The sequence below is a fragment of the Castor canadensis genome, chromosome 9, assembly GCF_047511655.1.
Source record: "Castor canadensis chromosome 9, mCasCan1.hap1v2, whole genome shotgun sequence".
In the NCBI taxonomy this organism is placed as follows: Eukaryota; Metazoa; Chordata; class Mammalia; order Rodentia; family Castoridae; genus Castor; species Castor canadensis.
In genome coordinates, this window is record NC_133394.1 from 113,300,586 (window position 1) to 113,319,557 (window position 18,972).

An 18,972-nucleotide genomic window follows, 5' to 3' on the forward strand; every position below is an offset into this window, starting at 1 on the left:
TCACATGGCATCTCTGAAACTAAGGAGTAAATTACCCATCTTGCCTACCTTATGAGGGTCTCTGGTGGATATTAAATATTTTATTTTTTTATTTTTGTGATATTAGGGACCAAAGTCATGACCTCAAGAGCTCTACCACTGGAACCGCACCCCCAGTCCTTTTGCTTTATATCGTTTTTCAGAGAGGGCCTCACATTAACTCTGCCCTGGCTGGCCTTGGATCTTACCCACCTACCTCCAACTCTGTAGTAGCTGGGACCACAGGCATGTGCCACCACACCTGGCCTTAAATGGTATATTATGTACGTACTTCATAAATAGCAAAGCATTACGCAATGCAGAAAATTACGGTGATTCTCATAGTCAGGCAGCTGGATGGGGCCTGAAAGTCCGCCTGTTGTCACTCATCTTTACTGCACACCAAGCCTTCTTCTAAGCATTTCTTATATATTAACACATTTAGTCTGTCGAGCAGCCCAGTGGGGTAGGTGCTATTATCTTTTACGTGAGGAACAGAGAGGTTAAGTGATTTGTCCATGGCACATAGTAGGTGACACAGCTGAGAGTCAAAGTCAGATTCCCAAACCTTGGTCTGTCAGCCTCTAGACCAAGTTGCCTTCTGTGTGCTGCATTAGCGCCTTCGGCATATCCTTCTGAGGACTTGACAGAGAATTACAATTGCTTATGTTAAGGACAGAAGTTATTGGAAGGCAGGGACTCTGCCTCATTTACACACACACACTCTCCATAGTGCCTGCCACATAGTTGGAGCTCAGTAAAGATTTGTTGAATGAATATATACCTCTGGGAAGGTAGACAAGTCTGACACACACTGTTTTTCCTTCATCTTAATTCACTATGCCCATTTTCTTCAACTGTTTCCAATAGCAGGTTGTTTGACATTTCTCACCATCCACATTGATCTTTGCACTTTTTCTTCTTGGGCAATGACTCATAAAGTGAACTCCAAGGATGTGAGCATTGCACTTGAAGAATGGGCTGAGCAGCACTGGGTCCAGTAGGCCTATCCTTTCCTCCCCCTACAGTAGAGCCTCATTATCCAGACTTTTGCCTTAGGAGTGCATTCCTGCCCTTGTGCTTTTGTATGCCTGATTAGGAAACCAAATATCCTTAGCTTTTCCCTCCTTCCTTCCTTTCCTCCCTCCTACCTCCCTCCCTCCCTTCCTCCTTCCCTCCTTCTTTCTTCCTTTTCCCCTTCCTCCTTCCCTCTCTTCTTTCTTTCTTTATTTTTACTGGTAAAAAAAGAAGAGATTCCCTAAGGTTGTCATGGAAGAAAGCAGGTTGTTTGGTGAGAGTTTGGGCAGGGAACTGCATCTTCTAATCTGGAATCCAGAGAATTTATCAATTTGTTTCATAGCATGACTGGTGAGATTTTTTTTTAAGAAAAAAAAATCAGCATTGCTGGCCTCACATATAGGACTGTATTTAAGGGACAAGATGTTTGAGTTTGGAGATGTCTTGAGAAATCTTGTAGTTAGTAGACGAGATTGTTTGCAGTGTATCTTGTTGGTCTCAAGTTGGGGAAGTAGACTCTGGTTCTCATTGTAGACTAAAACAACTGACAAAATTGAGATCAGATTTTTAGACAAAGTGGCAATCACACGCATGATAAATTTTCGCTTCCAACCGGGTTTTTGTTTGGGTTAGAGATGACTTTGGGGACCTGCACATCCCACTGGGCATCCCGAGCTCGGCTCTCTGAACCGGGTCACCTCCGCCAGCCCCTACTACGGCAGCCTTCCGGGTTAGCGACCCAAGAGCCGGAGGGCGGGGCCGCCCCGGCGGGAGCGCGCGCCCGGGCCCCATCGCTGGGTGGCAGTGGGGGACAGACGGCGTCCCGGGAGCGCGCGAGGCCGCACGTGCGCGCGCCCGCCCGCTCGTCCGCACTCCCGGCAAGTCTCGCGATGCCGTAGCCGGCAGCTCCCGCTGCGGGCGGCTCTGGCTGTTGCTGTGGTTGCCTGAGTTGCTGCTGCTGCGGCGGCGGCGGCGGCGGCGGCGGTGGTGCCTGTGGAGGTGTCGGCCCCCGGGCGGATGTTGACATTGTGTTGTTGTTATTGCCGATGGTAATGGCGGCCGCGGTTGGCTGGACCCCATCTCCTTAGTAGCCAGAACCCCGACAGCCAAGCGCGAACTCCGCGGCCTCCGAGCCGGCGGCAGTGACTCCCTCTTCCTCGGCCGCCTCGCCAGCCGGTCCCCGGCGCCGAGCCCAGAAGTCAAGGCCCCTTGGCAGGGGTGTCGGGGGCGCGGGATGGCGGATTTCGACGAGATCTACGAGGAGGAGGAGGACGAGGAGCGGGCCTTGGAGGAGCAGCTGCTCAAGTACTCGCCGGACCCGGTGGTGGTCCGCGGCTCCGGTCACGTCACAGTGTAAGGCCCGGCGGAGCGCGAGCGCGAGCGCGAGGACCGGGCGCGGGCCCGGGGCGGGGGCCGGGGGGACTCTTCCCGGAGGTCGCCCGCGGTGGGGGTGGGGGGTGAGGACTCGCTGGATTCTGTGTGCTTTGCACTCCCTAGTGGGGACAGGCTGTCCCTCCTCCCCCGCGCCCCCAGCAGGCCCCTGGCCTGGGCGAGGGGTGGTCCCCGCCGTGGAAGGGGGGGTTTTGTGGGGTCTGCCCTTTGGCCCCCGGCTCCAGCTTCGGAGTGGAGGTACGCGTAATTATGAACCTCCCCGGGTTCCCCGTGGTCCTTTGGATCATTGAGCCTAGTGACATACGGCTCTGAGGCCAGCTCTGGACCGTGTAAAGACCCTAGTGACAATCGGTAGTGAGGTTCACTGTCGTGTGTCTGTAGATTTCACACATCCCCACAGATCTTCCCCGTTTCTTAACAGTTAATTGCTGCAACTAATGCAAGCTTCTGTAATTGTAAATAATAAAAATTTAAACATGAACTTAAATTTAAGATACGCAGAAAGATGGGTGTTTACAACGAGCTTTAAAAAAAAAAAAATCCGGTCTACTGGATGAGGGCTATCTGTGATCCAAGTCCTTCTTGGGGGCATGAACTTTCCGTTGGCGTCTTCATTTCATTAGAGTTCCTGTAAGTCTTACGAGCAACATCAGAAGTCCAGTATTATTCAGGCAATAAGGAATGAAAGTTTTCAGAAAGGTCATGACTAATAAAGGAATGCTCAGACTTGAACCAAGTAATGAGCTGTCCGGAAGCAGGAAGTTTTTAATGTTTTTCTGAGAAGTCAGGCTGTGCACTGCTTGAAGTATTGATACCCTTTAAGTTTATATCTAGGGTTCAAATCACAGATCAAACTTGTATATCTCCGCGCTTCCCGTTTTCCTAAGTCTGAAAGGCTGGGCAGTCTGAGGAGGTCTGGACTAGTTTCCCTTGTATTTTGGTAGAGGGTGGGTAAATGGGTGTGCTGTGATGAAGATTGTCGGCAGAATCTTTGCACTTAATATGTGGAGACCAGCCATATTGACCATGTTGTTTCCATTTGCTTATGTAATGCTTTGATTTTTTTTTTTTTTTTTTTTTTTTAGCACTAGGTAGTTTGTATTCTGTTGACTTAACAATGTCCCAGCACCTTGAGGAGACCATGAGTTTGATCACAATAACAGTTATTAAGTGTTTTAACTGTCATGTCATATCCAAGTATCATAGATGTTAAGTTTTAACATATATCACAATGTTTTTAGTGCCCAAACCACTAAGCTACACACCCAGCTTCTATAGTCACTACCTTTTAAGATTATTAAGGATTGATTGAGTTCATGCAAAAATTTTTATCACAGAATGTGGTAATGGGCTTATTAAATTCTAGCCCTTATTAGTTATTATCTTCCTCAGATACAGTTTTCCACTTTGAGGAACAGATAGAAAATCCACTAGTAAGAAATCAGTACTTGCTGGGCACTAGTGGCTCACTCCTGTAATCCTAGCTACTCAGGAGGCAGAGATCAGGAGGATCTAAATTGGAAGCCAGCTTGGGCAAGTAATTTGTGAGACCCTCTCTGGAAAAAACCCAACACAAAACAGGGCTGGTGGAATAGCTTACATGGTAGAGTGCTTGCCTAGCAAGCTTGAGGCCCTGAGTTCAAACCCCAGTACCACCCCCCCCCAAAAAAGTACTGTCATTTTCAAACCTAACATACTCATTTAACCACCTAATTTTTCCATTTCCAAACAACTTGGATGTGCTTAAATTATTGTGTGAAGTATTGCAATGAGAGTAAGAATCTTTGTGGACTGAAAACCAAGCCCATTTTGTGGTGACAAATACAAAACTTGTACGTGACTGTCATGTGTAATTCTCAGGCATACTAGATTGGGTAGCCAAGTTAGCACCTGTAAATTGGTGCTTCTATGTTATCACAACTGTTGAGGTTGTACAGTTTTTTCTTGTCTTTGAGTATAAACAGGAAGAGTTAATTAAAAAGTTACAGCAATACTATGGAAGATTATGCCCCCTCCCCCCCTTTTTTTTTCTCACTAAGGAATTGATCTGAGCAGTCTTCTCTTGCCAATGTGAAAGTAAATGATAGTAGAAACTTAATCATACGTAATCCAGGTCAGACTGGAAAGATACAGATCTATCTGTATGTTTGAGTTTGCCGTGTTTCTACTTTACTTTTCTACTTTAATGTACTCCAGTATTACTCTTATTTTATTTTAGAAATTTTTGTATTCTCATATGATATGATTGGTATATCATTGTGGTAAGGTGTAAAGTAAGTTATCTTCCATTTTCTACCTCATAGGTAGATAAAGGTTAATTTTAGAGCATTACCAAATTTTAGGGACATAGGAAACAAAGTGTCCAATTTGCACAAAGTCTACTTGAAAGTGGCTTTTAATACAAATATTTTTATACTGACCCCAATGACATCTACTTTGTACTTCTATCATGATCAGTATTCTTTGTTGACATTCTTCTGGATGAATGTAATATTTTTCTTTATTGTTAGATTTGCATGTAGAAATGTGGAGAAATCTTGTGTAGAAAAGTATATTTTGAGGAAAAGTGGTTAAAAAAGTGGTAAAAGGGGAAGGAAATAATAAATTTCTATTGCATAATATTTATATACATGTAACTTACGTGGCTTGAACTGTCAATTCAATTAAAAGTAAATTTCTGTTTTTCTTTTTTGATAACTTCTCATTATGTAATGAAAATGAGGGAAAAAAGTGACTTATTAGCTGGTGTTGGCCAGACTGGTTAATATTTTTAAACTTGGAGTTTTTTCCTCCTGGGTACTGGGGGGTTAAACCCAGGGCCTTGTAAATGCTAGGCAGTTGTTTTACCACTGAGCTACATTCCCATTCCAATTTTGGAGTTCTTTATTATGCAGAATATATTGATAATTTACTTAAGACTGATTTTTTTCACAAGGATGATAACTCCAAGGGCCATGTTAATGTAAAAATTAAAATTTAAAAAGTAATTTGAGGCCAGTATTAACTAGCTAAGCTATCATAACTGCTGTTATTTGGTATTTGTTCCCATCCTGCTTCATATTCCTCTGATGTCAGGCGCAAACTTGGGGCTTTCCTAGAGTATGTATTATCCTTGACTTTTAACTTAAGCCATGTCATAGAGCCAAATTATTTTGCTGAGGCTTGTTTCCTAATATATTCTTTTCTAATTTTACTAAATTACCTTGTCTTCATATGCTATGTTCTGGTAATCTTACCGTTGCCACAAATAATTCCTTATCCTTCAGCAACAGTTTTGATTAATGGCTCTTGAACACCACCCATTGCTCATCTTCATCTAAGATATTTTTTGGAAGACTGAAGATTTAGAAATGTGTCTTGAAATGAAAAAGTTTGGAAACTACTTTATGGTGTATATGGTCTTTGTGAGGAAAGATCACAAGAATACCTTAGTGTTTATTCATCTTTCAAATGGTAGAGGTAGTAAAATAGTGTCTCTTGAAATGTATTGACTGCCGGGTTCGATGCTGCCCTTAGCAATAAGAAACCTGAACACAATTTGCCCAGATTATAGAATCAAAGGAATCATTTTTTAAAATGTCTTAATTCCCAGCTCATAATATAAAGCATATCCCATTTTTATTTTTATTTATTTGTTAAAAAACTTTTAGACAGGGTCTTGCTGTGTTGCCTAGGTTGATCTCAAATTCTGGGTTCAAGTGGTTCTTCTGTCTCAGCCTCCCAAGTACTGGGACTATAAGTCTGTGCCACTGTGCCTGCCTTGGTATATTCCATTTGTAAAGATGAAATTTTTTGTTTTGAGATTTTTGGAGACCTTATTAATATTTCTCCACAAGCTGTAAAGTTTTGAGGGCAGTGATTGTGTTTATTAGTTTTTATTTCTCTGCTGTTTAATTAGAATTATTATACAGGTCCTAAAATAGTCTCTAAATGGATGAGGTAATTCCATACGTTTTTGGATCTTGTTGAATGGCCAAAGGAATCACTGTTGTCTGCACTTACTAATGAAGGCAAACTATTTTACAGAATTCTTTATTTACATAGAGAAAATAAACAGCTCTTTTTAAAAATGAAAGAAATGTGGTAAGGTCTTCACCTTTGCCAGCTGTTTGGGAGGCAGAGACAGGAGGATACTGGTTCCAGGATGGCACAGAGCAAAAAGGTAGCAAGACCCTGTCTCAAAAGCGAGCCTGGAAGGATGATGCATGTCTGTGGTCCCCGGTATTCTGGAGGTGGAGGAGAAGGGTCATGGTTCTAGGTCAGCCCTTGTAAAGTCAGCACAACACCCTGTCTGAAAAACACATTAAAAGCAAAAGAACTGGGGGTGTGGCTCTCTTTCAAGCTCCAGGTCTCGAGTTCAATACCTGCTACTGCCCTTCCCCCCCAAAAAGAGTGAGGAAATAACATTTTGAGATAGGCATTTTTCCCTCAGAAAAATTTTTCTTATTCCTAATTATTTGAGAGGAAATTAATTTGATTGAGAATATGACTTTGAACATGTTTTTGGTAATATGAAGAAAAAATACTAAGTCTTTTATATGATTCCCCTGCCCTTCCCCCCTCCCCCCCTTTTTTTTTTGTGGCACTGGGGTTTGAACTCCAGGCCTCACACTTGCTAAGCAGGTTCTGTTAGTACTTAAGCCACTCTGCCAGCCCACTAAGTGTTTTAATTGTAGCAACTATTAAATCTTAATGGGTAAATGTTCTTAAAGAAATGAGAAATACGGTAATGAATTGGAGCTTCAAAGGTGTACTATATTTGAATTTAAAAATTTACATAGGGTTTCAGTCTGTAGAGTTTGGTATTGGATTTCTGCGTACCAAGAGGTTTGAAGTAGGCTAGTACTTAGAATTGTATATGACTGTCTAAGTGGAATTCAGGGGCTAAGTAGTGAAAATTAAATTGTAGGTTATTAATTAATCAAATACTATTATTCTAGATTACTCTAAAGAATAATGCTTTTGAGAAATACTCTTAAATTCCAACTTGAGTTGACTCAGGACACTAGGCCAACTATATACTCAAAGGATTTCAAGTCTCTGTAATATCTGTGCTGACTTGGGTTTCTGACCTGTTGTATAGCTACTTCAGATTCCATTCTGAATAGGGTTAAGCTTTAAATATAACTTGGAGCAATACATGCTCTTAAGTCTCCATGCTCTGTTATCTTCTGCAGAAGATTTTTTGGGCAACTTTTTGCCCAACCAGAATCTTTAGGGGATGGGTTTAGGAATTTTATTTTTACTTATATATATATTTGAAACAGAATCTCACTATGTTGTCTGGCTGGTCTTGAACTCTTGGGTTCAGGTGATCTTCCAACATTAGTCTCCTTAGTAGTTGGGACTACAGGCATGCATCACCATATTGTGCACTAGGAATTTTTATTTTTATGAAGATTTTGGATGATGATTCTCATATCAGATACATTTGGAAAGTAATGATGGTACTATAGAAGCTGTGGTCTTTGACATCACTCATACTGGTTTCAATTCTTAGACACTTTCTAACTAACCACAGGCAAATTTACTTCTTTTTTTTTTCTAGTACTGAGTTTGCACTCAGGGCTTCATGCTTGCTAGGCAGGCGCTCTACCACTTGAGCCATTCCGCAGCCCTGTTTTGTGCTGGGTATTTTTGAGATAGGGTCTCCTCATACTTTGCCCTTGGCTGGCTTCAAACCTCGATTCTCCTGTTCTCTGCCTCCTATACTGACACCTGGCCAAATTTACCTTCTTGAGTTTTCTCCATCTGCAGAAAGGGATAGTATCTACCTTAGCCGTTAGGGGTGAGAGTCAGAAATAACTTATCTAGTGACCTGGATCCATAATAGGCATCAACAAATTCTTACCGTATGTTTTGATTATCCCCATATGTACATTTTTTGGTTAATCTTTACCATTTTGTTGGAAATCAATCTAAAATGTGGCATATGCTTTGTTGCTTTAAAACAAGATCCTGAGCATAAATCAGAATTATAAGATTGACTAAAGGAATCATTTAATCAAAAACAGATATTATCAGATGAGTTGTTGGTGATGTCTTCAACTATGAGGTATGTTGAGGTTTGAGATCTAGATGACACTGTCTTGAGTTTTAGATGTGTGAGCTGTTGCTTTCTGTTTACCTTCTTCTGTCTAACTGATCTGTACTTGCAAATTTAAAAACTAACCTTTTTAGAACCAGGTATAAAGTAAAAAGTTTATTCTAAATGCTGAATTTAGGTCTTTAAACTTTAGTACTTGGGTTTTATGATGTTTTGTTTGCTCAGAATTTTTTACTCTTAATTTTTTTTTTTTTGATAGTACTGGGGCTTGAACTCAGGGCCTCATACTTGCTAGGCTTGGTAGGCAGGTGCTCTACCATTTGAGCCACTCCACCAGTCCTGCTTTGTATTGGGTTTTTGTTTTTTGAGTTATGGTCTCCAGAACTATTTGCCTTGGACTGGCTTTGAACTGCAGTCCTGATCTCTACCTCCTGAGTAGCTAGGATTATACAGTTGTGAGCCACTGGCACCTGGCTTTCTCTTGATTATCAGTTATCTTACAGAGGTTTCCTGAATAAGGAATTTAATGAGAGTTTTTAATTAATGAATGAATTTTTTTGGTAGTACTGGCAGTTGAACTCAGGGCCTTGAACTTGCTAGGCAGGCGCTGTACCACTTGAGCTGATCTTGTCAACCCTTTTTTGCGGTGGTTATTTTTTTAGATAGAATCTTGCTTTCTGCCTAGGCTGGTCTGGACCACATTCCTCCTATTTGTGCTTTCCTGCATTACTGAGGATAACAGGCACACACTGTTGTGCTGAGCCATTGGTTGAGAAAGGGGTCTTATGAATTATTGCCTGAGCTGGCCTTGAACCATAATCCTACCAGTCTGCACCTACTGAGTAGCTAGGATTATAGACTGGAGCCACTTTGCCCAGTCTAACAAGTATTTATTAAATTCCCATTTTATGCCAAGTAAGTAAGGCTCTGGGTATATAGTTGTGAATAAAAGATACGTAGTTTCTGCCCTCATGGAATTAGCTAGTAGACAAATTGTATAAAAATTGCTGAGAAGGAGACCAATAGGGTTCTGTGATTGAAATTAATGTGATTAGGGAGAATAACATTTAGGAAGGGATGACCGCATCTTGTAAAGAGCACCTCAAGTCTAGAGAAGGGCAGGTGCCAAGACTCTTAAGCCAAATAAGCTTGACTTGCCTAAGGAACTAACTGAAAGGGTACTTCAGTATTATGGCTAGAAAACAATAAAAAAGGGATAGTGCCTGAAATGAAGTTGGAGTTGAGTGGGGGCCAGAGAGGATTGTAAAAGGATTCAAGTGAAATTTAGGAGGCTATTAACAGCAGGCTAGCTAGAGACACGATAGTAACCTGGTTAGGATTGTGGTCTTAAGATAAGGAGACACTGTAGTTCTGGGTATAATCCATCAAATTTCACAACTTTCCTATGACATATGGAAAAACATAGTAGTGGCCACTTTTGTCATTTGATTTGCCAGTTGTTATATGTATGTGGTTTTGTTTTGTGGCTTTGTCGGGAGAGAAGTCAAAGAACTGAAGACTGTTTGATGACATACTTGCCCTTGTATTCTATTGTGGACATCTGGTATACCAAGAGATCATGTGTCTGGGCCAGTGGAGTCATTCAAGTGGTAGAGCACCTGCCTAGCAAGGATGAGGCCTTGGGTTCAAACCCCACTGCACCAAAAACAAAAAAAAGGAAGCATGTGTCAGAGTGGAGGGGTTTTCTCCTGGGATCATAGAGATTGAAGTGAGGACCTTCATATTCTTTAGATACAAGATGTATGATAGTTGTAACTATTTGTTCATTAGATTTGAGGGAAAGATCTTACATTTAAAACTGAGTTGGAGCCACAAGGGCTGAAATCTTCTCACAATGGCCCAGATAAATTAGTTTCCTTCCTGTCCTCCTCATCCTCCTTTTCTCTTTCTCTTCCTTTTCCTCTTCTTTAAGCACTTTTCCTTGAACTTTACTTAGGGTAGAGTTGGTTGGACTTTGGAGTACCTATCTTTCTTTTTGATTGATTGATAAGAAGTAAATGTATATATAATAAGCATCCTACAAGAACTCCTTTTTTAAAATTCTCTTTGATCTTGCATTGTAGTTATGGTGGAGTCCTTTGTTAGTTCAGTGAAGGAATTTCTATGTACTCAGCTCTCTTTGCCTTTTCTAAACATTTCAATTGTGAATGTTAATTGAGATGAATATTTTTGGTCCTCTATTGTGTTAATCAGCTTTCCATTACTATAACAAATGCCTGAGATAGTTGTATAAACTTAAAAAGAGAAAAGTTTTATATTATCTCACAGTTTTGGAAGTTTTATGATTGGTTGGCCCTCTTACTTTGGGCCTGTGGCAGCACATCGTGGTGATAGTGCAAGGTGGAGCAAAACCACTAACCTATGGTGGGAGCAAAAAGAGACTGAAAAAAGAGATTGTGGGGTCCCACAGTCCCCTTAAAAGCCATGCCCTCAATAACTGGAAGCCTCCCACTATGCCTTTCCTCTTGAAATTTCCATCACCTGATAGCACCACTTTGGGTACCAAGCCCAAAACATGTGGGCTTTTGGGAGACACTTAAGATCCAAGCTATAGCATCTGTATTAGAAGCCAACTCAGTTTTTCTTTTTGGTGATATGGGATTGGAACTCAGGACCTCATGCTTGCTAGGCAGATGCTCTACTGCTTGAGCCACTCTACCAGCCCGTATATTTTCTTAAGTAAACATTTAGCATCATTGTCTTGCTCATAAGATTTATGTAAGTATGAGGATATTTTAAAATATGTATAATTCCTTAATCTGTTATAGATAATTTAAAGTAGTTGAGATAATCATCTGAATCCCTATATCATCAGAAGTTAGCTAATACAATGAATTTAAGTCAGTATTCATTTATATAAATTTCACTGTATAACAACATGTGTAATCTTCTGTTAATAATTGACAGTATGCTAGTCTGAGGGTGGAGATTAGATGGATCATGGTTCAAGGCCAGCCTGGGCAAAAAGTTCATGAGACCCCATCTCAACGAATAGCTAGGCATGTGGTGCATGCCTATCATCCTAGCTATTATGGAAGTATAGAAGAGAATCATGTTCCATACTGGCCTGGGAATAAACATGAGACCCTATCTCAAAAATAACTAAAGTGAAAATTCAGGGCTGGAGGTGTGGCTCAAGTGGTAGAGCATGTAGCAAGCACAAGGCTTTGAGTTCAAACTCCAGTACCACCAAATAAAAAAGAAAAATTTGACAAGATAACCTTAATTGAAATTGCAGAGTGCTAATGTTAGAGCATAAGATTGTAGTGGTGAGGATTATGACAGTGAATTTGACATGGGATTTCATGAATAAGATTACACTTTCATAGAGCTCAGTGAATCCAAACATTATTCACGATGTGACACAAAGTAAACATTTTTAGACTTCTTCTAAGAGTCATATATATGTCTCTTGCTTCAGGGGTTTTGTGTCGTCTGTGTAAATAGAGAGTACTTCCAGTTCCGTTTCTTTCTCCTTAATCTGCATTGGTAATCAAACACATAATGAGGCAGCCAGTTAGAATTAAGGCATGATTTGGAAGCATCAGAATCTGTTAGCTTCTTCCATAGTTATGATTTCATTTCCAGAAATAGCTAAAAATCCGATTCCATTGAGCTCAGAGTTTAGCATTAGGAAATAAAATGCTGTCTTCATTTACCATCTGCATAGCCCATGTGATCAGTTTGAGTCTAAAATTTCTAGTTCGTATGTTCACAGGTCTTGCCGTATCTATGGAACATAAAATCCTGTGAATCTGGGTTTGTACAGGTTGAGTGTCTCAGAATCCAAAATATCTAAAACCGAATTTATAATGCTCCCGTCAAACAACATCAACTGCAGACTTCTCAGTTTAGAACAGATCCAGCATCCTGCTTATTTAGAACAAAATTTTTGTCACATCGTTGATGTCTTTTTCTTTCTCTAGAGCCATTGGCCCTGTCTTCAAATCTGACCTGAATTATTCTAGGCATGCTTCTGGTTCAGGGCCTTTGCATTGACTCCTTTTTCTGGAATATTCCCTTCAGATATCCTAGATCCTTCATCATCTTCAAATCCTTCTCAGTTATCTTCTTTTTTGGGGGTGGGACTGCAATTTAAACTAAGGGCTTTGCACTTGCAAAGTAGGCACTTTGAGGTGCCACTTGAGCCAGACCTCCAGTCCGTTTTGCTTTGGTTATTTTGGAGGTGAGGTCTCAAGAATTATTTTCTCGGCCTGACCTTGAAACATGATCCTTCCAATCTCAGCCTCTCAAGTAACTAGGATTACAGGTGTGAGCCACCCGGCTCCCTTACCTTACCTCCTCCCTGTTTAAAATTATAGCTCTCTTTCTTCCCCTTACTCTGTGCTACTTTTTTTTTTTTTTTCATAGTGACTTCCTCTTTCAGAAAAAAAGTCTATCCTCTTTTAACAAGTCTGAGCCAGGCGTATTAAGCAGGGTCTTCTAATGTAGCCTAGACTGGCTTCAGATTCACAGTCCTCTTGCTGTAGCCTTGTGGGTGCTGAGATTACAGGTATGTGCCTCCATGCCTGCCAGTAAACTTCTTTGAGAAGAATAAAGTTTTAAAACTTTTTTCATTATACGGCAACTGTCCCATCTGCAAAATGAACCCAGGAAACCTTCCTAATTTTTTTTTCTTAAAAAGTTTAGGGGCTGGAGGTATAGCTTAAGTGGTAGAGTACCTGCTTTGCAATCACAGAGCCCTGAGTTCAAACCCTAGTACCACCAAAATTTTTGAGGGGGAAGCCAGGCATGATGGTGCACACCTGTAACATCAGCATTTGGGAGGCTGAGGCAGGAGGATCATGAGTTTGAGGCTGTCCTGGACTACAACATAGTAAGATTCTGCCTGAAATAAAAAAAAAATTGTGATGAGGCTGGAGATGTAGCCCAGTGGTAGAGCACTTGTGTGCAAGACACTGAGTTTGATCCCCAGCACTGTAAAAACAAACAAACAAACAAAAACTTTGGGACAGCATTTGACCTTTGATCTGTTTTATCTGAGGCAAATAAAACTGGAAGGAAGATTTGCTTTATTTTTTCTCTCTCTCCATTGTATTGCTATTTCACCTTAATCACAGTAACTTTTTTGGGTTTTTCCCTGACTGGATTCCTGGCCAAATGCTTACCCATATTAGCTGTAAACCCTTCAGTATTGCATGGCTATCTTGAAACCAGTATCTCTCTTGTGAACCCTGTTTCCTCCATACTTGGTTGGTAGAAGGTTGGAAATCCTTTGCAGTTAACATTAGTCAATTTGATCTTTGGTAATTTATTTGGTAAGCTGTTGATGAGGATATTTGTAAAGTTGTTGAGATCTAGTCATTCTCTAATTTATAATGTTCCATAGTAGTTATTAAATGACAGTATTACTTTACTTGAAGGATAATAACAATAATAAAAACAGACATTTATATTATAATATTAAAAGTGGCTAACATTTATATAGGGTTTATGCCATGTATTTTTGGTATGTTATATACATGAACTCATTTTGATGAGTTTCATAGATTATCGCTGACATATATATATAGGTAGGGAAATTGAGGCTCAAAAAAGGTAACTAACTTGTTCAGGGTAACAGACACATAAAGTACATAGCAGTGTCAGGATTCAACCTAGGCAACCTGGCTTCAGAGACATTTGCTTAATTACTTTATTGAACTGAAGCAACAAAGTTATGTGTTCTCTATATTACTAACACAAACATTATAACAAACTCACATTAGTTTGGGGATTTTAGGTACAAATGTGAAAAGCTCAGAAACATTTTTTTTCTAGATTCTGTGAGAACTTTAACATTTATTATATATTAGTCTTAATTTTTACACTTTTTATTGATAGAAAATGAAGTCTCCTGAATTCTTAATTTTTTCCTAAATTTTAGAATGTTCCACTTCAAATGAATAACATTTTCTCTTATACAGAAAGCTATTAGTTTCAAGAGTAAGACCCCGTCCTAGGTCCTACATATTAACTAGCCAATGGACTTTTTAAGTTACTTGCCTTTTATATATCAGTCTCATCTGTAAAATAGAATGTTAGGGTTGGATGATATGTGTGGTTTTTTTTAACTCTCAAATTCTGAGATTGTACTGTTAAATAATTAGAAATTAGTTTTTCTTTTTAACTTCTAAATTCTTTATATTTTGTTTGTACATAAATATACTTTAAGATGCCTCTTAAAATACTCTAAGCTGGTCCTGGTGGTGTATGTCTATAATCTTAGCACCTTGGAGGCTAAGGCAAGAGAATAGAGTTTGAGGCCAGTAGGGCTACATGGTAAATTCAGGGTCACCCTGGATTACATAGTGAGATCCTGTCATACAAAACACCCCTCCTCCCCAATTTAAAATGTACTTTAAAACTAGTAGCATTATCTCTACATCTAAGCACGTCACTTGTATATTCATTACCCTTTTTTTGGCCTTAAAACAAAACCCCTTTTAGTATACCTATTTTTTTCTTTAGGATTTAATCACTTTTCTAATTATAAGGAAAATGTAAAGGTTATTTAAAAGTTGAGAAATTGTATTTCCCAGTTAGCAGAAAATAAAACTTATAATCACTAAGAGGCAAAAAATCACATATTTTTGTGTAACTAGTTCTTTCTATTTTACTTTTTTCTGGAAATCTTTGTTTAGACTTAAATACTAACACCTGTTTTAGAGAAACTGGAAAATGTGAAAATATAAAAAAATGAAATGTCATAATTTCATTACCTGAGATCAACTGCTACTAATATTTTGATGGATTAAAATTTTGTTTTTCTGTTTGTATGTAAATATTTTTATTAAAAATTGAGACATACTCATTTTTTTAACATTTTTTCGCTTAAAATTATATTGAGCATTTGCCACTATCATTATAGGTTCTTATAATATGAATTATTATATTTCAGAGAACAGAACCACCCAAGTGGCCTTAAGCAGTGGAATTTTTTTATAAGAACGCCTGGGGACCAAGGAAGACAGGAAATTAGCCCTTGTACAGCCAGGCTTCAGGAGGCTGGAAAATTATTGTTGTGGATACAGTGTTGCTGTGGTGATCCAGTTACTCTGTCATTTTTCTCAGCACCATATGTCCTCTGCTCCCTGTTCTAGTGCACGGTCAGGTGATTCAACTACTTTCACTCCTCGCTTCTGCTGTTGTATTGAGAACTGGCAGGCTGCTTTCCCTTGTACTTCATACCTTCTGCTTATATTGGCTTCTCTTTACTCTTTACTTTATTTCCAGTTATTCACAGCTTTACTATTTTGACTTCATTTTAAACCCTTTTTCTGTATTTTAGCCCTTAGCCATGTTACCAACTTTTAGTCTCGTATTCAGATACCATAGGAAAAAGACCTGATTGTGAGTTGGTAAGGTCTAAGTTGGGCAGCTCTGTTGGGCCCTGCATCTGATGTGCTGCTTGCCAGCTCAAGGATTTAGTGTTCTTAAAGTCAGTACCCGTTTGTGGGTCACTACTCAGGGTATAGGGGGCTCCTAGTTAGGCAGCTGTTGTAGCTTTCCATATCGATGTGTTGTATTTAACATAATTGTATAATATTTCTATTGTTTTAAAACACTTATTGTTAGAAATAGGGCTTGGAGCGTGGGCCAAGAGGTAGAGTGCTGCCTAATCAGTATGAGGCCCTGAGTTCACTCCCCCAGTACCTCAAAGCAAAAAGAAATAGGACAGCAACTCAGAAGCAAGGATAATAAACACCGACCAGTCGAAGCAGTCAGATTCTTGAGTATTTAAAAGACAGAATTCATCATGAGTTCAAAACATATCTTAATTCAAAATGACAATGCAGTAATGAATTCTAAAAGACATTATATGAGAAGCTACAAGGAACATAGAAAAGTTTAAAGCTGAAGTAAAAGGATCTGGGGTTTATATGGGTCTGAATTATGGAAAAGATTGAAATGCATTCAAGAAACTTGGTTAGTGAACCTAAACATCACATGATAAGTACCTAGTTAATACCAAGTAAAAGATTCACATGGGAAAAACTGTGTTGGCAGTGCATAATATAAAATGCTTTTTAAGTATTTGCTTAGCAATAGTTACCCAGTACTGAAAAGTAGGACCTATCTTTTTTTTTTTTTTTTTTTAAATTTTTTTGTGGTACTGGGGTTTGAACTCAGGGGGCCTACATCTTGAGCCACTCCACCATCCCTTTTTTGTGATGAGTTTTTTTGAGATAGGGTCTCACAAGGTCTTTTCCTGGGCTGGCTTCGAACAGTGACCCTCCTGATCTCTGCCTCCTTAGTAACTAGGGTTATGGGTGTGAGCCACTAGCACTTGGCAAGGACTTATTTTTTAAAAACATTATGAAACAACAAATGAAACAGAAATGGCTTTAATACCAAAATATCATTGTAGAATTCTTGATTATTCATCAATATATAGGTGTTGCTGTACCTATTTTCTTCTGGTACATTTTTAGGTCCTTTTACGTTTTACTAGATTATACCCTTGCAGAGTCTGTCAATTTTATAAGATTTTTTTTTCTTTATAGTTAAGATCATGGTAAAGTACAGTTTTACACTTTTTCATGCTATTAATTTGCAAATTTTATTTTTAAAGGTTGCCTAATACTCTGTTATTGAGATACTATAATATACTTAACCATTCCTGTAATATGAATAAATGTTTATGTTTTTGAATAAAGTTTCAGTGACTTGTTTATCCACAAATTTTTATCCACATTTCAGGTTATTTTTGAGATTATATTCCTAAAAGAGAATTCACTGTGACAAAGGTATAAATATTTTTAATGCTAAATTGATTTCTAGAATGGTGGTAACAATTTTTAATTTTACTAACACTATACAATATTTTCCATCTTAAGATCTTCTTGTCAACATAAAATATTTTAAAGGTTTTATTTTATTTATAGTAATTGTGTCCGTTTTTTTCCCCCGGTACTGGGGTTTGAACTCAGGGATTCACGCTTGCTGGGCAGGCATTCTACCACTTGATCCACTCCACCAGCTTATTACTCTTTATAGATAACAAAATAAACAAAATAAAGATGCTACCCACCTTGAATCTACTTTTAAATTATTAAGTGCTGCTTTCAGCTTTTTGGGTTAGCAGAATGTTAGAGTATTAGAATCTGAGGGATTCAACTTTTTGCCAAATGTAGAAATCATTGCATTTCATTTAAGCATATCAGATTGTCAATGGGATGAAATTTGGCCTTTCCGGTACTGTCTCAGGCCAGTTGTACTTTATTTTAGCATAAAATATGCTATTTTTTATCATATTTAAGGAATAATTTATAATATAAATTTAGACTGAATTTTTTTATCCTAACAAACTATGACCTCTGCCAAACTTAAGGAAAGAAAAAACAGGGAAACCTAGAACTACGGTAGTATCAAAACTAAGCAATTTATGTCAAATCAAAACCCATTAAGGTAATATTTTGCAGTTATGTTATCAAACTTGAGTGATCTTTTTAAAATGTATTTTATTAATTTAATTTTCAGATTAATTGCTCATGTATAAAAATGAAATTGTTTTGTATATTGATTTTGCATCCTATAACTTTATTGAACTTGTTTTTTAGTTCTGTTGTGTTTTTAGCAGACTCATTAGTATGTAAGTCTCTTTTTTTTTTTGTGGTGGTACTGGGGTTTGAACTCAGGGACTCACACTTGCTAGGCAGGTGCTGTACCATTTGAGGCATCACTTGAGCCACTCCATCAGCCCTTTTAAGTGTTGGGTATTTTGGAGATAGGGTCTTGTAAACTCTGTCCAGCCTGGCATCGAAATGCAAACTTCCTGACTTCTGTCTCCCAAGGTAGCTAGGATTACAGGCATGAGCCAACAGCGCCCAGAGATGAATGATCTTGTTAAAACTTTACCTGATAAAGTTAAAAAAAAACACTAAAAAAAAAAAAAAAACCCAGAAAAGCTTAAAAAGTATGAAAGACATAGCAAAGAGGAGGTATTTGCTGTGGTCTGTGCCAAACAAGACATTGTGATACTCAGGCTCTTTACTCCGAGAAAGTATACTATGTGACAGAGAACTTCCTGAAGGGTTGTTTTTAACTGCTTTGATGAGAGCTGTTTCATCAGTAAAGAAATGAGTGAGAGCCTGGATTGTAGTAGCTTTAATAATGAATGGGAGCTGAGGTAAAGCTAGTGAATGTTAAGAACTCTTTTAAAGACATCGAATGAGGAAGTAAAAGAGCTGGATGCTGTCATGCACTGAGGGAGAAGAAAAGTGCAAATGAACATTTATTCAGCATGGTAGATTTACTTAGGCTTTTAGGCTATGTGTAAAAAGAGAGGGAGAGATCCAGTAGACTACAGAGGAGACCAGAGGAAATGTAATCAGCTTTGGGAAACTATCCTCTTCTGAGAAAGATCATAAAGATATCTAAGACACAGCTAAATCTAAAAAGGAAGGGAAGGGAAAGTACAGTTTCATGTTTTTCATGTTATTAGTTTGCATGTATTAAAAAGGAGTATTTGTATT

General features: G+C 38.9%; 1 protein-coding gene across 2 annotated transcripts in view; it reads left to right on the forward strand.

The window, feature by feature from the left end:
- The first annotated feature begins 2,121 nt into the window (after positions 1-2,121).
- Positions 2,122-18,972, forward strand: part of Chic2 (cysteine rich hydrophobic domain 2) — a 54,678-nt gene continuing 37,827 nt past the window's right edge. The window contains exon 1 of one of the 2 annotated variants that reach the window (XM_020161797.2): positions 2,122-2,388. In XM_020161797.2, the coding sequence (XP_020017386.1) occupies positions 2,270-2,388 (119 nt within the window). In that variant the 5' untranslated portion in view covers positions 2,122-2,269. Of the gene's footprint in view, positions 2,389-15,313; positions 15,604-18,972 lie in introns of those variants that run through there. The other variant, XM_074042228.1, reaches the window with a different exon arrangement.